This window comes from Zalophus californianus, chromosome 8, assembly GCF_009762305.2.
Source record: "Zalophus californianus isolate mZalCal1 chromosome 8, mZalCal1.pri.v2, whole genome shotgun sequence".
Lineage (NCBI taxonomy): Eukaryota > Metazoa > Chordata > Mammalia > Carnivora > Otariidae > Zalophus > Zalophus californianus.
The window spans coordinates 79139882-79165824 of record NC_045602.1 but is presented as its reverse complement, the minus strand read 5'-3'; the positions used below and the strand labels follow the sequence as shown (position 1 = coordinate 79165824).

The 25943-nt window shown below is 40.4% G+C and overlaps 2 protein-coding genes across 11 annotated transcripts in view; one reads left to right on the top strand and one right to left on the bottom strand.

Annotated features, from left to right (window-relative positions):
* REV1 (REV1 DNA directed polymerase) overlaps positions 1-5678 on the top strand; it is a 101152-nt gene extending 95474 nt beyond the window's left edge. For 8 of the 9 annotated variants that reach the window (XM_027620773.2, XM_027620775.2, XM_027620774.2 and 5 more), the window contains 8 exons: positions 720-882; positions 1119-1321; positions 2529-2762; positions 3395-3515; positions 4121-4338; positions 4446-4602; positions 4898-5000; positions 5275-5678. In XM_027620773.2, coding sequence (XP_027476574.2) covers positions 720-882; positions 1119-1321; positions 2529-2762; positions 3395-3515; positions 4121-4338; positions 4446-4602; positions 4898-5000; positions 5275-5386 — 1311 coding nt within the window. In that variant the 3' untranslated portion in view covers positions 5387-5678. The remainder of the gene's footprint in view (positions 1-719; positions 883-1118; positions 1322-2528; positions 2763-3394; positions 3516-4120; positions 4339-4445; positions 4603-4897; positions 5001-5274) is intronic. The other variant, XR_003524497.2, reaches the window with a different exon arrangement.
* Positions 5679-5687: 9 nt separating this feature from the next.
* The window catches only part of EIF5B (eukaryotic translation initiation factor 5B), a 91786-nt gene continuing 71530 nt past the window's right edge, over positions 5688-25943 (bottom strand). For both annotated transcript variants that reach the window (XM_027620780.1, XM_027620781.1), the window contains exons 15-24: positions 15797-15928; positions 15005-15187; positions 14723-14884; positions 13225-13356; positions 12020-12151; positions 11836-11912; positions 11578-11742; positions 9544-9682; positions 7622-7783; positions 5688-7291 (exon numbers count right to left, since the gene is read on the bottom strand). In XM_027620780.1, the coding sequence (XP_027476581.1) occupies positions 7184-7291; positions 7622-7783; positions 9544-9682; positions 11578-11742; positions 11836-11912; positions 12020-12151; positions 13225-13356; positions 14723-14884; positions 15005-15187; positions 15797-15928 (1392 nt within the window). In that variant the 3' untranslated portion in view covers positions 5688-7183. The remainder of the gene's footprint in view (positions 7292-7621; positions 7784-9543; positions 9683-11577; positions 11743-11835; positions 11913-12019; positions 12152-13224; positions 13357-14722; positions 14885-15004; positions 15188-15796; positions 15929-25943) is intronic.

The following is a 25943-nucleotide window of genomic DNA, read 5'->3' as shown; positions in this document are numbered from 1 at the left end:
TAGCACAGAAACATGCCTTTGGGACATGTAGGTGAGAGGGAATCAAAAATGTAAAAACCTTAATTTTCTTGAGGATTAACCTTTGTAGGGTTCCACTATGTGTACACATATGTGAGTGAAAGGCATTTATTGGCTTGGTGTGGCATTTTTGGAAGGATTAAACAGTTACTAAGCCAGACACAATGTAAACTCCCCCCTGAAATACTGTTACAGTAAGGCTTTACAGTGTTGTGGGGTGTAGTTATCTAGACACCGGGGTGCGGTGTACCTGGGGCACTGCCCATCCCACCCCGCCCCCACCCATTTATTTGAGAAGTACTTCATTTTAAACAAAAATGATAAATGAGTAAGGCTACAAGTAGACTGACCTCTATGGAATTTGTTTTTTTTTTTTTTTTTATGTTAAAAACTTGGTTGGTTAGAACTTTAGTGAAATATAAAAGTATTATACTTTTTTGGATTTTTCTGATTTTGAAGAGATTGCAGTATATTTGGATAGAATTGGATACTCCCAAGATTGAGGTGATTAGCTGCTCGCTAGCTAGTTAGTAGTTTTGGTAATAAATCATATAGAAGACTGAATACTTTCATTTAATCTTTTATTCTAGAAATAGGACCTAGAAGATCTTTTTAAAAAGGAATAGCTGAGAAGTTTGCATAGTTGAATTCATATTCTTGCTTCAGTTTTCCTGGAAACACATTTTCACTTCTGGTTCTAGGTTGGGATTCAAGTCAATCAGTTGGTTCCGACCAATCCAAACCCTTCCACGTGCCCTGGTCGCCCATCAGTTCAGTCAAGCCACTTTCCTGGTGGGTCACACTCTGTCCTGGATCTCTTTCAAGTTCAGAAAGCTAAGAAATCCACAGAAGAGCACAAGGAAGGTCAGTGGTCCTCAGTGTGCTTCTTGTTTGGGTGCTGCTTTTACCTTTAGGAAGGCTAATAAGTTAATATAACAATTGTCTGGCATGGCTCTACTTTTTAAGAAACACATTGACATTCTGGATTGTGAGGAATCAATAGCGTAAGTCTGTTTCACTTACAGTGGATTGAAGGAATCCATATTACCCCATCCCGAAGGATATGAAGAAGCTATTTTATGTATTTTCTATACTTTCAGTATTTCTGGCTGCTATGGATCTGGAAATATCCCCTCCCTCTAGAAATTGCACTTTCTTGCCATCTTTTTCTACGCATCTGACATCAAGTGTCAATCCTGCTACTAGCAAAGCTGAGTCTTCAGGAAAATGGAATGGTCTACATTCTCCCATCAGCTTAAAATCAAGACTTAACCTGAGTATAGAGGTTCCGTCACCCTCCCAGGTACTTTTTTTTTTTTTTTTAATAGTTCTAAGTATGATGTAAGTGCAAAAGCAGTTTCAAAGTAGGAATGACGTTTTTAGTTGTCAGCATAGCCAAGAAGGGGAGAGGGCTACTTGGGGTAGATCAAGGGCAGATCCAGTGTTACTGAATTCCAAATGAGAAAGATCACGTTAGGAGAAAGGTGGTGCTTTTGCAAAGATCTGCCACTCTTGCAAGTTGTAGAACGTGGATAGATGCCAGTTCTGCAGACTGCCATCAGTAGCCACGTTACCTCTTTGTGGCAGCGGTTATTATACGGATTTAACTCTATTCAGCAGTACAGCTTTGGTGATCATTAGTAGGGGCCTACGTCCGAGGTTTTTCTTGCAGCATTTGCAAACAGTTCTTTCTGGAGAGTTACATGTTTTTCCTAACATAAGCTAGTAATTCCGTTGGTGTGCATGGTAAATGTGGAATACTGTTGGCATTTTTGCTCCTTGTAGGGTTAACCTATGTTGGGCAAGTCGGTTCCTCTGCTCCACTAAGTGGTAGGAGGCTAAAGGAGACATACATGCTGGCCTTAAGGCTCAGAAAGGGACGGTTGTGATACACTTGCACTGGGTCCCAGATGCTAGTGAGTTATCCAGAAAGTTCTTCCTGGGAAAGTATCCCATTGGCCTGCCCAGCTGATGGGATTTCATGTTTCTAAATGGAAGTGCACAGATGCACAGAGGAATCTGGTCTGTAGGCTAGAGCAAAATTAGTTTATAGAATCCCTTTTTTCTAACTTGGTGTTGTCAGAAGCAGAATTACTTGTATTTGGGGACAGGTGGTCTACCGTATGAAAGGTAAACAGGACTCTGTTACCCGTTGCCAGAAATTTGACATATCTTGTAGGCACTGGCCCTGGCCCCTGGGTGGGATCTGAGATCCGTCTCTTGGCTGCAGTCGCAGGAGATAGAGCGAGTATATTTGCACTCACCTGACCCGGCGGTGCTGCCAGTGCACTTCTCTCCAGACTCCAGATCGTACTATTCAGGCTTCAATGGCAAAAGGCCAAAAACCTTCCAGAACTGTGCTGTTTGGAAGGTTAGCTTTCCTAGCCTGCTTCTCTGCACCTTTTGTTTATTGTCTAGGATGTTCAAGTTGAAGTGAAAGTGGTAACATTAACTCTCCTAAGCTCCTCTCTGAGCATGCTTTAACTTCAGACTCCTGTGGTATTTTATAGCTCGATCAGTCTGTTTTAGAAGCACTTCCACCTGATGTCCGGGAACAAGTAGAGCAGGTTTGTGCTGGGCAGCAAGCAGAGCTGCATGGCGACAGGAAGAAAGAGCCAGTAAATGGCTGTAATACAGGAATTTTGCCACAACCAGTTGGGACGGTTTTGTTACAAATACCAGAACCTCAAGAACCTAACAGTGACGCAGGAATTAATGTTATAGCCCTTCCAGCGTTTTCACAGGTAAGAAACCTTCTACCCTGAACATGCTCGTCCATCCTACTGTAGCTCAGGGCGTATCTCATTCCCTCTTGTCCTTCGGACCCTAAACTTCAGTAGCTCACGCCGTATCCACGGTGCGATGGGGTGGGGAGGGATTGGCTCTTCTCTGCATCATATAAAGGTCACAGACTGGCAGAGAACAGGGAGGATGTGGTATGTGGGTGCTTGAAGTCTCCACCCAGAAGTAAAACAGAAACACGTTCTATTTTCTTGGCTAGGGATGACCACTGGGCCACACTTCAAATAACTAGGTGGAGATGTAGAATCATAGACTGGCGACAGTAACACAGTCTAAGTTTGGTGTTTAAAAAAAAAAAACATTGGAAATGAGCCTCATTTCTTGTGTTTTGCCTCTCATTTTCTAGGAGTGCTGCTTGCCCTGATGGTTCTGCAGTGGTTTTGTTTAATTCTTAACCCCAAATTTTCTTACTCTCACCCTAAAACCTTGTGAGGACACAGTGAGCTTCAATATTGAGGACCTATTAAGAATTCATACAGATCAGGAAAGCATGATTTGAAAACAAAATCTGTTTTGTGAAAAATAGAGCATCAACTCAGGTTTGTTTGACTTTGACCCTTCTCGTTTCCACTAGGTGGACCCTGAGGTGTTTGCTGCCCTTCCTGCCGAGCTTCAGAAGGAGCTGAAGGCAGCATATGATCAGAGACAAAGGCAGGGAGAGAACGCCGCTCACCAGCAGTCGGCCGCTGTGTCAGGTGAGCAGCCAGGGAAGGGACCTGTAACACCACTGAAGACGAGAGAAAGGGGATCCATGTAGGATGTGATGACTGAGTACGTAACGGTCAGCATCTGAGCTGCTAGTCATGCTAAGAGCTCTTTGTATCGGAGCTGAATGAGTATACGAGGCGGGTAGGTGTTGTCACAGTCCTAGCTGGACTTACCTGTAGCTTCTTGACTTAAAAACACCTTCACTTCAGAAAAAGTTTGGATTATTACCAGAATCTTTTGAGTACTTGTTAAGATGGATATATCAAAGAGTGTAGGTTTAAAACAAAAAAATCTGAAGGTCTCCGGACGTGCATTACAATACTGCCTGAACTGTTGACTTCAGCTGTTGAATTTCCAGTTAGTCCTTATGGGCCCCCCCTGTATAGAACAGATTTTGGTAAGTGAGCACGGGGCGAGCATCCTGGAGCCTGCACCTGCAGCCAAGTACTGCCTCCCCCATGCGCGGTCTGGCTCGGGGGCCTGTGTTGGGACATGTGTGCGTACGCGTTGGGGTTGTATTTGAGGAGGAAAGAGAACTCGTGGTACTGTCCAGACATATTTTGTTGAAGATGTCATGTTCGTATTCTTCTAGTGCCAAAGAACCTGTTACGTCAGCTAAAACCAGCAGCAGTGAAAGAAAAGAAACGAAATAAGAAAAACAATCCCATCAGTGCCCCCCAAAAAATTCAGAGTCCTGTAAAAAAGTTGCTTCACAGTCCTGTAAAAACTCTGGCCGGGGCCTGCGGGAGTCCCCAGAAGTTAATCGATGGGTTTCTAAAACATGAAGGTCCTGCTTCTGAGAAACCTCTGGTAATATTTTTCATACTTTGTAAACTTTGACCTATTCTTTGATCAGATCTTAACGTACTCGCTGTTATGTCAACATAGCACTTTTTATCGTTTGTTTTCTTTAACAGGGAGACCTCTCTGCTTCCACTTCAGGTGTGCCAGGCCTTTCCGGGTCGCAGCCTGAGCCGGCTGGCTGCAGAAGACCCCCGGCACCCAACCTAGCAGGAGCTGTTGAATTCAGTGATGTGAAGACCTTGCTCAAAGAATGGATAACTACCATTTCAGGTTGGCTTGGCCGGCGGGACAGCCGCAGACTGAGTGTAATGGTTCTAGGATTTTAGAACAGGAGCAGACTCATCCGTAGAGATGGAACTCCTTTCTCTAAATCTGGTAGGCTAAACCCAGCCCCCCTCTAACCTTTGAAACTCTGGGGCTGACTCTGAAAAGCTCCACACTATAGACCCCGTGTTTGGTGGCTGTAAGTCAGTGGGATAGAGAAACACACGTGTCCTTTATACCTGCAGCTAGTGGTCTGCCTTCTTCAGAAGTTGGTCCTTACTGCAGGTTTTCCCCTCTCTAGATCCAATGGAAGAAGACATCCTGCAAGTTGTGAAATACTGTACTGATCTAATAGAGGAAAAAGATTTGGAAAAACTGGACCTAGTTATAAAATACATGAAAAGGTAATTGATATTTTTATCAGAAGGATAAAAGGGGGGCATCTCTCACGGCTACCCGCGGTGAGGCACGGAGCAGCTTCTACACTGCTGCACAAGCCATTAACTGTGGACTTAGGGAAAGGCGGGGGGGAGCCTTCATTTCAAATCCCAAATCATGTCAAAAGATTGTTCCCCTCGAGATGTATATAGTTTAAAACCCTAGCAAACACATTCAACTGATTCTTTCGGGAGGAGGAGTTGGTCTTACCTGCTGTTTTTTTCTTAACCCACCTTTTAGGTTGATGCAGCAGTCGGTGGAATCGGTTTGGAACATGGCATTTGACTTTATTCTTGACAATGTTCAGGTGGTTTTACAACAAACTTATGGAAGCACATTAAAAGTCACATAAATCTCACCAGGGAGCCTGGTGCTCTCCGCTAGCTGTACCATAAGTGCTTGTGAGGTATTGGCAAAGTGCATGACAGTAATGCTTGGAGTTTTTATAATTTTAAATTTCTTTTTAAGCAAGTGTTTTGTACATTTCTTTTCAATAAGTGCCAAATTTGTCAGTATTGCATGTAAATAATTGTGTTCTTTTACTGTAGTATAGATTCTATTTACAAAATGTTTGTTTATAAAGTTTTATGGATTTTTACAGTGAAGTGTTTACAGTTGTTTAATAAAGAACTGTATGTATATTTTGTACAGGCTCCTTTTTGTGAATCCTTTAGGAAGCAAATCCTGCACTGTTTATTATATTTAAAGGCTGAGGAATCCTACAAGCCGGACTGTTACAGGCTCCATGCTAAGCTTTGAAATTCCTGAGAGTTCCCAGACTGGGATTCTGCTTGTTCCGGGTAAAGCTTCTAAATAATCTTATCACTCACTCACTCTTGTCCCCAAGCATGAACACAGCAGCATGTTAAGAAAATCTTCTTTACTTGTTTTAAATTAGAACACACAGTTTTTTTCCTGGGAAAATTACGTCCCACAGCTGGCTTAGCGTTATTGTTTCTGCGTCTACCGTCCCTTAGGAAACTTCAGTAGTACTGAAGAATGGTACAGATTTTCAAATGTATATAAAGTGTTTTCTAGGCCAGGCTATACCCTAAATCTTGAAAAAATATAATTTGTAATCCTATGCCAGTGAATACTTGGGGACATTTTCTTCAGCCACTTCACATTGCCTTCAACACTGCTATAAATATAAATAGGTAGTCTGATACTAGGGATCTGTTACCAGAATTCATCCCACACTAACGGATTTCTTACAGTGGGGAAAAGATATTGTCATGTGGACTTCCCACATTCTTCGGGAAAACTAGCTAAAATCCAAATCCATGATGTCTCTGCGACAACTTTGGAGCACTAAGCCCAATCAGTCCATCAGCTCACTGCCCCGTCAGGAAACCTCTGCATGATAGGACTTTTCTGGGACAAACTAGACCAAGATCATGTACAAAAATTCTAACGCTAACGTGTGCTGGCACATGAGGGCTCACACCAAAGCTGATGACTCATGGAGAGAAGCTACGCTAGCATGGAAGCCTAGCAGAGCTCACTGGTGGATGTCTCTTTTCTTTATTGGTAGTTCAGAATTGTGCTGGTTACAGTGGACTCTCAGTACTATACAAGCAGTAAATAGCAGCCAGCTATGCTTTACACCATGGTTTCACACAAAGCAGAGATCAGAGTGCCTAATTTTCTATTTCAAAAAATTCCTAAGGGCAATACGGCAGAAGAATGCTGGGGAAAAAAAAAAAATCACTGTGGGAAGGGATATGCATAAATAAGTATTTCTTACATCAAAAAAAGTCCCAAGAATCACAAAATCTGCAGAAGCTTGGTTAATCAAATACTGCAGTACTGATTTAATCAGTATAAAATCGAAAGAACTTTAGATCTGTAATAAAAATCCAAATTTGGGTTAGGGCAGACTTTAAAACAGCAGCCAGTAGAGAAGGGTTGGGGCGGGGGCAGGTGAACAGGCACGTTGGAACAACTGTGGGGACATGTAATCGACCACTGTCAAACCAGTGTAAGTTTCTTGGTTTCTCATGGAAAACATTTTATACACCTATTTTTTTCCTTCCATACTTAAGTTCATCAGTGTCCAGATCCATCCATTCCATTTTTGTCTGGTTTTTCCTGGTGATTTTAGAACATGATACTGCATTTATTCCAATTCCTGCCCCATGTGGAAAAATTAGATGATTTCAAATACTTTCTTCAGCTCCACAATAAGCTGCCAATCACTCTTCTGCATCTCATCTCTGAACCAGTCTTTGAGGGCATCGATGGACTGCCGACTGATCTGCAAGCCCAATGCACAAACAGGGTCAGCAACAGTGTAACAACCACGAGCCCAAAAAAAAGCAGTGTGGCCCATGCCTGTCATTGGCTACTGCTCATTAAAAAGAAACCTTAGCCAAAATACAATGCAGTGCTCGTATGCCTTTTAGAGTAGCAGAGGCCCCTTCCTCAACAAAGACAAGGCCACATCACAGACCTGCCCTGAGGAAGAATCCAGTCCTCTCAGACTGTAAAAGTTCAAACTTCCAGCCCTCAGAGCTACTTCGTAAAGGTAACCAGAGAAGAGTCGACCCCCCTTTCTTAAAATGGGCCACTTTTAGGAGACACTTACCTTACTGACAAGAATGTCTGTAGCTTCAAAATGTCTTCCATACATTTTGGGAGATTCCCCAGGGATAGGTTCTATTTTGACACAGACTTCTTGTCCTTTTTTTGCAACATCCACTTGTTTATGGTTTATTTCAATACTTGTGACTATACCAATGTCAACAAACTGTAAAATAAGAACTGCAATGTAAGCAGAGGAATCCTGCCAGTCAGAGGCACTGCAACTGGACAGCTGAAATAAAAACGAGCCAACGAGCCAGTTTAAAAGCCTTGGCTCTGTGACCCTTCCTTAGCACTCATCACAGTGTGTGTGACTTCCTCATTGGGAAGCTCAGAAATGACACCACCACACCCCCTCTGCCCATCACAAGATGGCTTGTGAAGGAGAGGACTCATATGCTTTTGACAACTTGGAAAGTGCCCGGTCAAATCCAGCGTGCCTTACTACTTCTGCTCTATCATTTCACACGGCACGTGCCATAGGAAGAGGGCATGGCAGGCACAAACCTCCTCAATCAGAAATGAGCTTGGAGTGGTCAGAACGGTGAGCAAGGGGATTAAGTCAGGGACACATGATGTGGGGCCCTGTAGGCCGAGGTTAGAGGATGAGCGCTGGGAGCAAGCTGAGCTCAGTTACAGTGCAGGAGAAAAGCACTCCACTGCTGGCCTTGTCAAGAGATACGGGAGAGTAAGAGTGAAAACGAGGAGTGCTTGGTGTGGCCAAAGCCCCACAGGAGGTAACTGCTGCAAGCAAATGTCCCACTTCAGTCCACTGAAATGGTATAAAAGCAACGACCCCTAGAAGCAACAAGTCCTACTGCTCCATTTCTAAGTGCCATTTCCCACTAAAGGAACCAGGTCTGGGGCAGGAAAGTACTAGATGAGCCTGGAGCATCTTCCTGCACCAGAAAGGAAGAAAATGCTCCAAGTGCTGAAGTAACCAGCTCGAATGGGCTCCCACTGACCAGAATGGATACTGGTAATGGATTAGAACATCAAGTTTTTTAAAAAGGGAGTGTGTATGTTACTTAATGAAAAGTTCAGTGGGGAGGAAGGTTCTTTACAAAAGTATGGGGGGGAGGGGCAGACCACAATGTTACCAACATTTGTATAACTGCCTTAAGCAAGGATTACCAATTACTAAATCTATCAGGATAAAGGTTGTTGAAACATGATATTCACAGGTACTCAAAAGTGCCCCAGAGATGACTTAGTAATTATAAAGGGAGAAAGATGTGTTTCTAAGAGTGATGCTGAGCCAAGAGCACCTGCCCCAGTAAACAAAGATGGCCTCGCCACAGTAAGAAAGCCTGTGTGATGGGGCTGGAGGCAGGTGGGAGCACCTGTGCCTGCAGTATCCGTTTCAACAACTGTAACTTCCATCTGGCGAGGAGGAAACAATCAGACAAATCCAAGTTGAGCAATAATCTGCAAAACAACTGGACTGTCCAGAAAGGATGGGGGGCTGGTCCTATTGAGACTAAAACCTGTAACAACCAAACGCAATGCACCTTGAAGGAATCCTGGACCAGGTCGGCAGATGGCACTATGAAAGACACTTGGGACAGTTGGGGAAATGTGAGTGAGAACTATAAATTACAGGACATTATTGAGTTAATGTTAATTTTTCTTAGGCAGATGCTAATCTCAAGGAAAGGAATATGGGTGTTCATTATTCTATTCTTTAAACTTCTCCCCAGGCTTGAAACTTCAAAACATCTTTAAAAGAGCAATATTTCAAAGTACCTTGCACCTTTCATTTGCTGAAGCACTGATCCCTGGTGCTAAGAATCAACACTGACACTCCTTACTGAGGTATAAATCACAGAAGGTGACAAGCTCTGCCTGTCGTCACCACTCCTGGTCTCCCCATTTTATTCCTTTAAGAGACCACACTCAAGTTTTGAAAGTACAACCAAAACTTACATTTTTGCTAGGGACGCACATGGGTGTCCCCTGTTTCACCTGACCTGCTTCCACAGTCACTCCCATCACTATTGGGTCTCGAGAATTAAAAATATACTGGGGGAGGATTTTCATCTTGCAGGGAAATACTGCTATGTGCCTAAAAGAAAAAAAGAAAACCCAAAAATTTTGAAGCTGACAAAACTACTTAAACATAAAAAAAAAAAAAACCCAAATACAAGTGAGTATGAGGCTTCCCCTGTTGGAGAACAGCAGCACTCCCCAGGCGCTGCTGGCAGAGCAGGGCGCACGCTGTGAACAGCCCTCAGTGGTGTCTGCTCTGGTCCAGGCCCCCTGCCTGGAGTGCTCCATCCCCGGCCATCCTCCCTCCCCTCCCTCCATCCCTGCTGTTGCTTCCCAAGTCTTAAAGAAGCCATATCACAGGAGCACTGAGCCCTGCCCCTAAATTTAGATGGAGCTTAGAACCTTGACAGGCCCCACAGGCAGCCTACTCTGAGACCCACCAGGCATCAAACCACAGCCACCATCTCCGTACCATGTTCCCAAATCAGGTGATCCAAAAGGCCACTACTTCTCTGCTTATCAAGCATGTGCTTAAGTGTTTTCACAGGGTCTGGCAGTCTGCTCTAACCATGGCTTTTCACTTCTGGTTTCATGATTTCAAGCAAGCATATCCCCCAATCTAAATCCTAACACTCATCTGGCAATTCTCCTTTAAATACGTACCCCAATTTGAGCCATCACTCCCTATGGTCTGAGCCACCCTCGTGTCTTGCCTGGAACACTGGGAGCCTGACAAGAGACTCCTCGCTGCTCCCCTCAGATCCTCCCCAGGGCCTACAGAGTCCCACCAACTTCTCTAACCCCATCTCCTACTGCTCTCTGTCAGATTCAATGCGGCTGCCTCCCAGTGCTGCCCTTCTGCCCGGACAACTCCCCGTGGGTCTGGACGGCTCACCCCATGCCCTCCAGCTCTCTACTTGAATGGGAGACCAACAGAGCTGAGCTGCTGCCCCGGACCACACTGCTTGTCATGGCTCTCCTCCTGACTTAGGCCTTCCCTGCTCTGCTCTTAAGCCCTTACCCTACTTCTCATGTGTTCACTGCCTGTCTCGCCTGAGCCGCAAGAGGAGGGACCTGGTCAGGGTCACTGCTGACTCATCTAGCACCTGCAGCGATGCCCCCTACACGGGGCAAGCAGTGAGGTCAGCTGGAGGAACAAACTCTCCTCCTATGGAATACCTCGCCTCATTTCAGTTCCTCACCGTGCACGTTCTCATTTTGATCCTTCCTTTCATGTAATCCCAGATAAGAAACTCCAGTAAGAGGGTTTTAGCGACTACTCACCAATTAATGACACCCAGGCCTGCCAATTTGAAAATTAAAAACTGCAAGGCTACAGAGGATTAGTTAACACACTGCTGAAATGCCTCAGATGGGCAGAATTTATGGTTTTTAATACATTATTTCAGGATGCAGCCTCTTCTGGATGAGCAAATGCCATGCTTCTATCGTCCGCAAACCTTTCTGGTACAGGTACTCCCCCACGTGGCCAAGGTTCGCCAGATGCCACCTTACTTTTGCAACAGACCTATGTTAGTACATACTTTCCTTCATCACCAAAAGAGGAGGATTTTGGTCTTATGAAAAAAAGGCAAAAAGCAAAAACGTTTAGCATTGGTTTTGCAGTGACCCATTAAGAGGCCACGGGCACCCCAAACAGAGTGGCCCCGTCAAGCTTCTTCCCAGGGACCACACTCAGCATCTCAGTGTCACGCTGCCAGAGCTGTGAGCTGTGTCTGTGAGCATCTGGGCTTCGCTCCGATTTATTTTGTTTACTGTTTGGGCCTGGGAGTGCTCAGAAAATTTCCCATATAAATTAATGGTAATTGCTTCTTCACGTTATGCCATTTTGGCTCATGGAAGGTTTCACAGAAACACTTTACTTTCAGGATAGTGGGAGAAACTAGTACTTGGTAATTCTCAACCAACTTCATTACCAAAGACCCAAAGTAAGTAAAATGACCAACTTACTTAAATTCTTCTTGTTTCTGTTTCTTGTAGTCTTGTCTATATTTCGTAAAGGCATCAAATAAATGATAAATAATTTCTGCACTAAAAATTCTAACTCCTAAACTATCGGCCATTTCTTGTGCATCCCGTTCAATTCTCACATCAAAGGCCAAAATTACTGCATACCTGAAAGGTTCAAACACAATAAAGATCATTCGAAGAAACAGAGTGTGTCATGAAATATGAAAAAGCCTTCACAGCAGAAGAAAAATCACTTACTGGGGATCATGTTCCAGCATCACCGAAGCCTTCATCACATCTTTTTTATGGACTGGACCAATGTTAATTCCTGCATACTGTAGAAAGGGAGTTTCTGAGCTTAAATGCCTGTGTCCAGGAAAAGAAACAGCACTACAAACCATGACTATCACGGACTCCTGTGGAGTCGGGTAGGATTACTTACGGGCACTTCTGATGTTTTTAGAAATTCAAGTAGAGCTTCCAAAGATCCCAGTGTAGATGCCTGGACATAGACTCCTTTTTCTTCCAACTTGATAGCATTTAGCGTCTGCTTTAACTCATGGATCAACTCATCCTTGAAAAGAAGTTAAATGTGACAAGGTTGTAAATATATATCAGCAATGGCCTAGAATTAAACTGTGTTTCTCTTTTTAATGAAGTATTCACATGAAACTATGAAACCAAGGCTAAGAAGACATAAGGCATAGCAGAACCCGTGCTGGAAAGGAGGAGATTCAGAAGGCGAATCCGAGCTGTGTCCCATGCTTCACCTTTGTCTTAGATTTACTAATACAGAAATCTATTTAACCTCTGCTGTACTTGGCAAATAAGGTAGCTGGGTGAACAGAATGCAACGACAAGAATCTTTTCAAAATTAAAAGGACTACATCAATGTGACGTGTTACGGTAGCCCACGGGCTCTGCTGGACGCCTTCACTGAAATGCCCTAAGCTCGGCGTCCTTTTCCTCTGTCACTGCTCCTTCAGAGATGAAGATATTTCCCCCAGGAGGAAGTAGGACAGCCGTGTCCAGGCCATGGAGAACGCAGCAGTCCCTGCCATAGTTGGGCCTGATCAAAGAGGGATGCCTGCCCTCTCCTTACCGGCCCTCCCCTCAGGTGGCCAACTCCCTGATGGTGGTGACCTGGTGCCGTCTGAGAAGTAACAGGAGTCCCAGCATACGAGATGAGCCCATGTGCTCGGGGGAGTGTCATCTTCTCTTCAGCAAGTGAGTATATAAATTCAAAGTTTGCTTTTGGGAAACTATGCTGGACTCCAGTGGGCATCTGCTCCTACAGACAGGCACACAAGCTTTAAAACAACTCCTACTTCCTTGTAAAATTTTCTTGAGTTCTGTCGGCATATTCGGATACCTAAAAACATGAACAACAAATTCTGGGCTTTTGATTCGTTTTTTCTTTAAATAAAATGTGTATTTTAGAATTCTAGTGTATATAAATATTACTTATGCTAATTCAGAGGACTGTGCAAACTGAAGTAATCTAAACACATCAACTGTTTGCTATGAGCCACCAGGTAAGGCTTCACAAAGACAGTGGTGCCCACTTCACTCAGCACTACCAGCATGTGCCCTGCTGGTGTGTCAGACTCATATAGCTTCGGAGGGAAAAAAATTTAAGTAACTTACTTTAAGAACTGGGATTTCATCTTCTTTATAAGCCACCAGGAGGGGTAAACCAGCCAATGTCTTCTCTAGGTCTTTCCCAAGAATCTTTACTCCCTGAGCTGCTTCTACTTCTTTATGCTTTTCATACTGGTTCTGTAGAGATCAAAACATTTGCTACCACATTTATCTGAAAAGTGGTTAGGAGTAGGAGATGATGAAGAGACCATATTTTCATGACTGTGGGGTAGGAAAATTTTTCTTAAAGTAGACACAAAAAGCAATAAACACAAAAGATTGGTAAATTCCACATCAAAATTAAACACTTCTGTTTCTTAAGACACCATAGAAAAGGTAGAAAGACAAGAAGATGCTGTGACGCATTCAAGCCACCAACAGTCTAGTCTCCTGACTATACAGACCACTCCCGTGACTATAAAGACAGACAGTGCTGGACCACAGGGACATTTTATGGAGGAGTGAACTTCAATGGCTAATAAACATACAAAATAATGGCCAACCATATTTCAATCAGGTAAGTACCAAATGAAACAACGAGCTACCAGATGGAAAAATTTAAAAATCTGACAGCATCAAAGAGCTGACAGATGTGCAACCCTAATATACTGCAGTTGAAAGTGTAACTTGTTGGACTCACTGTGAACAACAGTGTGGCCTTATCCAGTAAAACTGGAGCTGAGCACAAGCTGAGGACTTAGCAATTCACTCCTAGGCACATACCCCGCAGAAACTTGCACAACTGCACCAAGAGTGTTCAAAGCAACAACACTGTTGTTAATAGCAAAAATTTAAAAGCTAGAGATACCCTAAACGTGCCATCAACAGAACAGATAAATAAACCATGATGTATTCATGGAGAATACCACACAACAAAAATGAACTATAGCTATATGAAACAACATGGGTAAATCTTAAAAGTGTTTTGTTTTTTTTTTTTTTTGCGTTAAAAAAAGCCAGATACAATGGAAGTGAGAATGACTCTATGAAGTCCATACATATTTTTTAGGGGCACACACTCAGGTATTAAAACTATTTTTAATAAAGGATATCAGTTACTATCATAAAAATGGAAGCACAGTTAACTTTTAGGAAGGTGTGGGGGGTGGCTAACATCCGTGAGAGGCACACAGCCTTCCGGGGTGTCAACAATGTTCTACTCTTCATCTGTTTGTCTGCTTCCTAAAAATTTGTTCAACTTTTCCTCTACATTTTGTGTAGTTTTCTGTATTTGTTTTATTTCATAATAAAAAAATGTGAATAAAAAACTAGTTAGCAGTTTAGAACCAAAACAATATACTTCAGTTCTCATGGAAAGCTTAGATAATAAGAACTTGCACACTTCTCCACTCTGACAGATGATCCCTTTATGAAGACATCTAATAGAGGCTGAGGAGCAAGGGCATATTAAGCCAAGCAGCTCTCGAAGTGAAGAAGTGACCTCAACAGAACTCATACACACTGTACATGTGCCCATGTGTCAACACTTACCACCTAGGCTTACCTTCACCCGTAATTCCTTCATTGGAGGAGGTAATAGGAGGCCTCGAATCTGAGTTACAATGGGCCCTTCTACTCCAGGAACAATAATTGTATCTCCTTCCTTCAAACGCCCATTGATCAGTATCACATCTATAGTGGTGCCCATTCCTGGGAGAGCCTTAACCTGAGAGACATAAGTTTAAAGGGAGTGAGACAGACGCTACACTATAACAGAAGACATCCCCCACCCAAGAACTCACTGTTAAAAGCAAAAGGGAAAATAAACTCAAAAGCTGATCATCACCTCCATAACCTGTGCTCTTAGCTCCTCACAGTGTGCAAGTCTCTTGCTCAACATAGTCTGAGTTAACTCAACAAGAAGGTAGATCAGACTTCCCATGCCATCACCAGTATGCGCAGAGGTAGGTACCAAGGACACAAAAGTACGGGGATCTTTATTCTCATAAAACAAAGCTGCATTCAAACCCTAGAAACATAAAAAGCAAAATCATTCCAAAAGGCCAAACTGTGGAAGGAAGTACCCAGGACAGCATGACTGATAAGGCGACAGATAAGCAAATGGCTCCTCTTTGTGAAATTCCTCAAAAACACTCAAGAGATCATGAATATCCTGAAGGTATTAGTTGTATCACAGAATAGTTTCTTTCAAGTCAACTTTTTTAAAAAATTTATTTATTTATTTTAGGGGGAAGGGGCAGAGGAAGAAGAACCTCAAGCAGACTCCCCACTGAGTGCAGAGCCTGACACAAGGCTCGACCTCACAACCCGGAGATCATGACCTGAGCCGTAATCAAGAGTCAGACGCTTAACTGACTGAGCTACCCAGGTGCCCCTCCAAGTCAACTTTATTTTTTAAAATTTAAACATTCAGACTACAAAGACAGATCTTTGAAATATTATCTAATTTAAAAAGAAAAAAGGGATAAGGGAAAAGAATGGAGAACACTACTTGCCATTGATAAGGGAATAGAACCAGCATTAGTGAAACTGCTGGCTTTATTATAAGGACAACAGAACAAAAAGAAAAAATATTCTATGATATAGACTCTTCATTAAGAAGGGAAAGTTTTCTTACCTGCTGTGCAAATTCCACAATAATAGCTTTTGCTCGCTCCTCAAATTCATCTTTTGTATTCTTTTTCTGCTTCTTTAAAGTAGCAGCCACATCAGAGTCGGGGCTCTTTTTCCAATCATACAACCTATCAATCTGGACAAAAATTTTTCGTTAAGAAACATCTTTAAAACATTCAGAACACTCAGGAATTTAATTAAAGTTAAAGCTCCTAAAAGTTCCTAATGTATATTATATACATTCAGGAGACGGTGAATTACTCAAATATTTTATTATACCAAAAAGCTTATATAACCCGCCTAACTGCATCCCCTCTTAAATTAGAAACTTCTGAGGTAACACGCTGCCCATCAGCCTCCAAACCAGTTCAGGAAAGGCTGCCATTTGTTTGCAAAAGATGAGATCTTAGAATTATGTTAGGACTATTAATGTATTCTGTTGGAATTCCAAAATGGTTCTGTTTAGTAGTCAGAAATAAGAATTACAGCAAGTATCATCATCAAAAAAATAGAAAATAAAAATTACATCCTATCTCAGAGAATAGCCCATTTTAATTGTTTTATTGCTCAAATTAGATTTACTCAGTTAAATAAATCATGTATTTTCCTTCACTTTTCAAAAGTGTGATAAATGGGTATAGGGAGGAAAAACTATTTAATAGTAAAAACAAACAAGCAAAATCTATTTCCTCAGTCTAGGGCTACAATATAAAGAGGCTGCCCGAATCTGAATGCTACAAAGGAGAAAAATTAGTTAGTAGAAATAGACCCAGAAATGACAAAGATGTTATAATTAGCATATGAGGTCCTTAAAATAGTTATTACAAATATATGTGACCTTAAAGGAAAAATATGAAACCTGTAGAACTAAAAAAAAAAACACAGAATATGAAAAAAATTCACTGGGTAAGCTTAACAGCAAATTACATATTACAAAAGAAAAGACTGGAAGCCTTGAAGATGTAGCAGTAAAAACTATCCCAACGGAAGCATACGAAAAAAGCATGAAAGGAAACCTTAGTCACTTACAAAAAGTATCTGAATTTTTCAAAATTTTTAAAATTGAATATATAAATTCAAAGATCTAAGAAAATCAAACTAAAGTAGGATAAACATAAACTATTACATAATCTCAATGATGAATGCTTAAAAGTTCTTAAAAGCAAAGAAAAAGAAAGACACGTTCACACAGGGAAACAAAGGACAAGTAAAGATAAAAGCCATAAAACAATGATGATGAAGGAAAAAAATATTTTTTAAACCTCTAATTCTATATCAAGTAAAAATATTCAGAAAATAATTTGATCCTAATGATATTAAAAGCACAACATACCTAAGCAGTGCTTTTTTTTTTTAAGATTTTATTTATTCTAGAGAAAGAGAGTGAGTGAGCACAAGTGGAGCAGAGGAAAAGGGATAAGAAGACTGCCCTGAGCTCAGAGCTGGACTCAGGCCTCAATCCAACAACCCCGAGAGCACATTCTGAGCAGAAATCAAGAGTCAGATGCTTAACCGACTGAGCCACCCAGGTGCCCCTAAGCAGTGCTTTTAACAGTGTGCTAAACATACCCTTAAATACTTTTATTAGACAAGAAAAAATATCTGAAATCAACAATCTAAAATTCCACCGTAACTTGGAAATGATGAAATTAACACTGGATATCAATGAGATATAAAACAGACAAACAGTAGAGAATATCAATAAACAAAGAGCTGGTGCTCTGAAACACAAATTTCTATACGAATTAAAGTAAAAAACCAAAATAACCTGTACTTGTTTAAAAGAGATTCTATGCAGATGTGGCTTCCTGGTGAATTCTACCATAAACACTTAAAGAAATTCTATCATTTCTATACAAACTCTTTCAGAAAATAAAGGAGGATATACTTCTTACTTCATCTTACAAGGCAATATTACTCTGATACCAAAACTAGACAAAAGACGTTACAGGAAAGGAAAACTATATAGCAAAATCACTAATGAATACAGACACAAAAATGACCAACAAAAACTTACCAAATCAAATCTGGCAATATATGAAAGAGAGAAAATACATCATGACCAAGTAGGGTTTATTCTAGTAATACAAGGTTGGTTTAATATTTAAAAAATTCAGTAGTAATCAACAAATGGTGCTGGAACAACCGAACATCCACATGCAAAAAAAAAAACTGAATCTACACACCACACAGGCCCTCCATGTTACAAAAATTAACTCACAATAATCACAGACCTAAATGTAACATACAAAACTCAAACTCCTATAAGAAGAGAAAACGTGATGACCTTGGCTGTGGTGAAGACTGTTTAGATACCACTCCAAAGGCATGATCTATGGAAGAAAGAATCCAGTAAGCTGAACTTCATTAAAATTAAAAACTTCTATGAAATAGAGAGTCTAGAGAGTAAAATAAGAAGCCAGACTGGGAGAAAACATGTGCAAAAGACATCTGATAAAGAACTTGTATCCAAAACATATTAAGGACTCTTAAAAAATAAGAAAACAATCCAATTTAAAAATCGGCCAATGATTTTGACACCTCAGAAATGGCAAATAAGCACATGAAAAGATGTTCCACCTCTTATAGAACATCTTAAGGAAACACAAATTAAAACAACGAAATACTACCTCATACCTATCAGAATGGCCAAAATCCAAAACAGCATACCAAATGCTGGTCAAGATGTAAAGCAACAGGAATTCTCATTCACTGCTGGTGGGACTGCAAACTTAAAACCACTTGAGAAGAGTCTGGCAGTTTCTTCCAAAACTAAACACTATTACCATATAATCCACCATCACACTCGCTGGTATTCACCCAGAGGAGGTAAAGACATATGTCCACACACAAACCTGCACAGGGAGGTTTACAGCAGCTTCATTCATAACTGCCAAACTTGCAAGCAACCCAGACGCCCTTTAATGGATGAATGAATAAACTGTAGTGCATCCAGACAATGGAGTTATTAAACAAAATGAATAATGAGCTAAAAGTAAAAAATGAGCCATTAAGCCATGAAAACAGATGGAGGAAACTTTAATTCCTATTTTTAAGTAAAAGAAGGTGACCTGATAAAGCTTACTGTAGAATACTGTACAATACCAACTATATGACACTCTGGAAAAGGCAGAACTATGCAGACAGTAAAAAGATCAGGGACTTTTTTTGCTAGGGATTGGGAGGTGGGGGAACAAACAGAGGAGAAAGATTTTCAAGGCAGTGAAAATACTCTATGATACCAAAATGATGGATACATGTCATTATACATTTGTCCAAACCCATAGAATGTACAACACCAAGAAGCAAACCATGGACTCTGGGTGATGGTAAGTCAATCTAAGTTCATCAATTATAACAAATCTATCACTCTGATGTGAGAGGGAAGGTGCTGATAATGGGGGAGACTGTGCATGGGGGAGGCAGGGGTAGTGGGAAATCTCTTGTACCTTCCCTTCAACATCACCGTAAATCTTAAATGGCTTTAAAAAAGAAATAAAAAAGTCTTAATAATAAAAAGTAAAGTCCCCTCAAAATATCAACATTAGTTCATCTTGCAGAATAGAGGAAAAGCCACATAAATATCTCAAGAGATGTGGAATAGCCATCTGACAAAAATCAACTCATGACTAAAAAAAAAAAAAAACAAAAAAAACACCGCACAAATAACACCTTAAACAACCTATGACTGACAGCATACGTAAGAGTGAAAGACCAGCTACTTCCCCTAAGATGGGGCAAAAAGCAAGGTGTCTGTCATTACTTTTATTCAACATTGTTCTAGAACATCTAGTTAGTGCAGTAAGGAAGAAGAAAACTTACAGAGCACAAAGTAAAACAGCTGTTATATGTGCAGATAATTGTGTGGATGGAAAATCCCACATGACCTACAAAATAAGCTACTAGGCCTAACCAGTTAATTTAATAAGATCACAAGATTAAAAATGAATACATAAAAATCAACTATATTCCTATATAAAAATAAATTTAGAAATCTGATTTTTTAAAATGGTATTTACAATAGCACCAAAACCATGAAATACTACAGATAAATTTAGAAAAATATGTCCAACACATGGACTTGGAAACTACAAAATATCACTAAGAGAAAATAAAGAACTAAGTAAATGTAGAGATATCATGTTCACTTATTGGAAGACTCAATTCTGATAAAATGTCAACTCTTATAGAATTTATCTACAGATTAAATACAATCCCAATAAAACTTCCAGAAGGCTTTTTGTAAAAACTAAGAGGTAGATTCTAAACTTTATATGAAAATTCAAGGACCGTAAAATAACCAGAACAGTTTTGAGAAATGAAACTTTAAAGAAATGACCACTACCTGCTTTCAAGACATTACTATAAAACTGTAATAATCAAGATAGGGTAGTAGTGGCATAAGGATGGATATATACGTCAATGGAAGAGAAGATAAATACCAAAAAGGGACATATATATATATACATGGCTTAATTAATTTTCAACAAAGATTCAAAAGTATTTCAATGGAGAACTTCTGGTCTAAGATCGCAAGATGTAGGAAGACACTGAACTTACCACCTTCCATGGACACATCAAATCTACACCTATTCACAGAGCACTGATCCTGAAGAAGAACTAAGAGCTAACTGGAACAGCTTCTGCACAACAAAGACCACATAGAGAATGGCAAGAAAGAGGAAGACACAAACAGAGAACCCCCATCCACAACACTGCAAACTGCTGTGTGGAGGGATAGTACTGAGGGACTGTGAGCAGATTTGTCTGCCCTGGGGTACAGAAAAAAAGCTGCAGTTTGAAAGGACAACTAGAATATAAAGGAACCAGTTCTAGAACCTAACAGCAAACTGCTGAAACTCTCTCCAGCTACTGTCAAGAGTTACTATCAAGTACCACAGTTCACATTCCCCTCCACCCTGACAGCACAACCAGGGGCAACGTCCAGGCACTCTAGTGGGCCCTCCACCTCAGTGAGCCCTGAGTCCCTAGCCCACACCAGCCCAAGCCATCCCATCAAGGTGGGCTCCAGTGTGATGCATACCAGGACATGGCTGGCCAGCCCTCACTACAGGTCCAGGGGTCTCATCAGCTGAACGTCAGCATGAACACAAAGCACCCTAGAACACTCCAGGCCCACACCACTTTGGCTCCAGACACTTACCAGGGTACCCCTAGTGTACAGCATGTCAGAACCTCCCAACCCACACCAGCTTAGACTCCAGACAACTTGCCAGGGAACCTCCTGCACAGAGTGCCCCAGGACACCCTTGCCCACACCTGCCTTGGCTTCAGCCACCACCAGTGTGCCCCTGCATGGAGAGCCCCAGGGCCCCTAGCTTGCATCCACTTCAGGTTCAGCTGTACTCCCAGGGTGCCTTTAATATAGGACTGCCCCAGCCTGTGCCCACTCAATTTCAGCTGTCCTGTCAGAGTGCTCTTTGCAAGGAGAGCCCCCAAGTCCCCTGGCTTACACCAACTTTAGCTCTAGCTGTGATGCTAGGGTGCTCTCTGCAAATACAGCCCTGGGACCCCCTGGCTTTTACCCATTTGACCTCCAGCTGCGCTGCCCTCTGGGTGGAGAGCCCCAGGAACACCCAGCTTGAACCTACTTCAGTTCTGATTATCATACCAGAGTGGCCCCAACATGGAGTGTGCCAGGACCCACAGCCCACAAATACCACAGCTCCAGCCAGCTACCCAAACTCACCAAGCACATTCTACACAGGAACCCATACACAACATCACTCCCTCTAGTTGAGGAGAAATAGCTGTTCCACCTAATTCATACAAAGAGAGGAAGAAATAAAAACGAAATGACAAAATATACTTCAAACAAAAGAACAAGACAAAACCTCAGAAAAAGAATTAAATGGAGATAAGCACTATGCCTGATAAAGAGTTCAAAGTAATGGTAATGAAGATGCTCACTGGACTGGAGAGAACCATGAATGAACTCAGGGAGAACTTCAAAAAAGACATAGAAAATATAAGAAAGAACCAGAGTTGAAGAATACAATAACTGAAAGGAAAAATACATTAGACGGAATCAATAGATTTCAGGATGCATAAGGGATCAGTGATCTAGAAAACAGGGAAATGGAAAGCAACAAAGCTGAACAGAAAAAAAAAAAAAAAAGAAAAAAAATGAGGATAGATTAAGGGATCTCTTAGATAATATCAAGCAAACAAACATTCTCTTTATAGAGGTCCCGTAAGGAGAAAACAGAGAGAAAGGGGCAGAAAACTTATTTCAGGAAGTAATAGCTGAAAACTTCTTTAGCCCTGGGAAGGAAACAGACATCCAGGTTCAGGAAGCAGAGAAAGTTCCAAACACATTGAAGCCAAGGAGGTCCATATCATGAAACATAGTTAAAATATCAAAGATGAAAGATAAAGAGGGAATTCTAGAAGCAGCAACTAGCTATATGCAAAGGAAACCTTATAAGGCTACTATCAGCTGATTTGTCAGCAGAAATGTGCAGTCCACAAAGGAGTGGAAAAAAACTACAACCAAAAATATTATACCGAGCAAGGTTATTCAGAATTGAAGGAGAGATCAAGAGTTTCCCAAACAAAAGTTAAGGAGTTCTTCACTACTTACACCAGCCTTACAAGAAATATCCAAGAGACTTCTATAATTGAAAAATAAAAGGCCATAATAGAACAAAATTATGAAAGGAAAAAAGACTCACAAAATAAAAAGATGCAAAATATATTTAAAACGTGGAGGAAGTAAATAAAAATGAAGTTCTTTTAGACTATGTTCAAACGTGACTGACCACCAAATTAATATACACTGCTATATTTATAATATACACTTTGGATGTCACAAGTGAACCTCATGCGAAAACCTGTAGTAGACACACAAAAGAAATTCAATCATGACACTAAAGAAAACCATTAATCACAAAAAAGAGAGCAAGAGAAGAAAGGAAAAAGAGAACTACAAAAACAACCAGAAAGCAAGTGACAAAACAGCAATAAGTACATACCAATTAATAATTACTTTAAATGTAAATGATCTGAATGCTCCATTCAAAACACAAAGGGTGACAGAATGGTTAAGAAAATAGAACCCATTTATATGCTGCCTACAAGAAACCCACTTCAGTCCTAAAAACACACAGAATGAAGGAGAAGGGATAGAAAAAAGCTATTCGATGTGAACAGACGTGGAAAGAAAGAAAAAAAAAAAAAGCCGGGCAGCAATGCTTTTATCAAAGAGACTTTAAAACAAAGACTATTACAAGAGACAAAGAAAGGCACTAATAATAATAAAGAAATCAATCCAACAAGATCCACAACTGTATTTATGTACGTAAAGCTGGAGCACCTGAAGACATAAAGCAATTATTAACAAACAAAGGGAGAAACTGCGAGTAATAACAAGATCAGCAGGGGGCTTTAATACCCCCTTCACCTCAATGGATAGATCATCCAGGTACAAAATCAATAAAGAACAGTGTAAGCAAATGACACATCCAACCAAATGGACTTAACAGACATGTACAGTATATCCTGTGCAACAACAAAGGAATACATTCTTTTCAAGTGCACATGGAACATTTTTCAGGAAAGATCACGTTACGCCACGAAACAAGTTTCAATAAACTTAAGATTGAAATCGTATCAATCCTTTCCAACCAAAACAGTATAAAAATATACATCAATTACAAGAGAAACACTGGAAAAAACATGTGAAGGCTAAACAACATGGTACTGAACAACCAGGGGGTCAATGAAGAACTCAAATGAAAATGAAAACACAACAGTCCAAAATCTTTGTGATACAGTGAAAGCAGTAATAAGAGAAAAATTTGTAGCAACACAAGTCTATCTCAAGAAAATAAACAATTTAACCTTATACATAAAGGAACTGGGGAGAAACAACAACAGCAACAAAAGCCCACAGTTAGTAGAAGGTAAGAAATAACACATTAGAGCAGAAATAAATGAAAGAGACTATAAAAACTTTATTAATCAATGAAGCCAAGAGCTCATTCTTTGCTAATAAACAAAATTAATAAACCTTTAGCCAGACTCGTTGAGAAAAAAAGGACTCAAAATCAGAAACAGAAGTTACCAACACCACAGAAATACAAAGGACTAGGAGTCTATTACAAAAAATCATATGCAGGGATCTGCCTTCAGCTCAGGTCATGATCCCAGGGTTCTGGGATCAATCCCCACATCAGGATCCCTGCCCAGGAGGGATTCTGCTTCTCCCTCTGTCCCTCCCCGTTTGTGTGCTCTGTCTCTTGCTCGCTCTCCCTCTCTCAAACAAAGAAAAATAAAAAAATTATATGCCAACAACTTTGACAACTTAGAAGAAATGAATAAATCATTAGAAACATACAACCTTCCAAGACAAATCAGGAGGAAACAGAAAATCCAAAGAGACCAATTAATTACTAGTAACAAAACTGAACCAATTATCCAAACAGTCCCAACAATCAAGTCTAGAACTTTTGAAGTCAAATGGCTTCACACGTGAATTCTACCTAACACTTAAAGACTAGTTCACACCTATTCCTCTCAAACTATTCCAAAAAACAGAATAGGAAGGAAAATTTCCAAATACATTCCATGATGCCAGTAGTACCCAAATTCCAAAACAAGACAAAGACACTACAAAAAAAGAAAACTGCAGGCCAATGTCCCTGATGAACACAGATGCAAAAATCCTCAACAAAACATTAGCAAACCAAATTCACCAATACACTGAAAACAATCATTCACCACGATCAAGTGGGATTTATTCCAGGGTTGCAAAGATGGTTCAATATCTAAAATCAATCAAGGTGATACACCACATTAACAAAATGAAGGACAAAAGTCCTAAAATGACCTCAATAGATTCAGAAAATGAATCTGACAAAAACTAATATCCATTCGTGATAAAAACTCAATGAAGTGGGTTTAGAGGGAACACACCTCTCATAATAAAGGCCATATATGACAAACACACAGCTAACATCATACTCAATGGTGAAAAACTGAGAGCTTTTCCTCTAAGACTGAACAGGGCAAGAATGTCCACTCTTGCCACTTTTATTCAATACAACACGGGAAGTCCCAGCAGTAGCAATAAGACAAGAAATAAAAGTCATCCAAATTAGTAAGGAAGAGGTAAAACCATCACTGTTAGTGTATGACAGGATAATGTATATAGAAACCCCTAAAGACTCTACCAAAAAATGAGTAGAATGCATTTATTCAGTAAAGTTGGATACAAAATTAATATACAAAAATCTCTTGTATTTCTATACACTAATAATGACAGTGATAGATAATAATTAAGTAGAAGAAAGACAAGTTAAGAAAACCATCCCATTTTACAGTTGTGCCAGAAAGAATAAAATACCCAGAAACAAATTTAAATCAAAAGGTGAAAAACCTGTACTCTGAAAACTCTAAGACACTGATGAATGGAAGATGACACAAACAAAAGGAAAGATATACCACACTCGTGGATTGGAAGAATACTGTTACAGATGTCCATTCTATCCAAAGCAATTTACAGATTCAATGCAATCCCTATCAAAATACCAACAGCAATTTTCAGAGAACTACAACAAATAATCCTAAAATTTGTATAGAATCAGAAAAGACCCCAAATAGTGAAAGCATTCTTGAGAAAAAGAAAAAGCTGGAGTAATCACAATCCCAGATTTCAAGCTATAGTACAAAACTATAGTAATGAAAACAAGAGTGGTACTGGCACAAAAATAGACACTGTTCAATGGAACAGAACAGAGAGCCCAGAAATAAACCAATGCTTATAGGGTCACTCTGTTACAAAAGTGAAAGGAATATACAATGGGGAAAAGACAGTCTCTTCAATAAATGGTTCTGGGAAACATGGACAGCTACATGTAAAAGAATAAAACCAAACCACTTTCTAACACCATACACAAAATAAACTCAAAATGCATTAAAGACCTAAATGTAAGACCTGAAACCATAAAACTCCTAGAAGAGAACACAGGCAGTAATTTCTCTGACATTGGCTGCAACAACTTTGTTCTATATATGTCTCCTAAGGCAAGGTAAACAAAAATAAAAATAAACTATTAGGACTACACCAAAATAAAAACCTTTTGTAAAGTTAGGGAAACCATCAACAAAACAAAAACACAACCTACTGA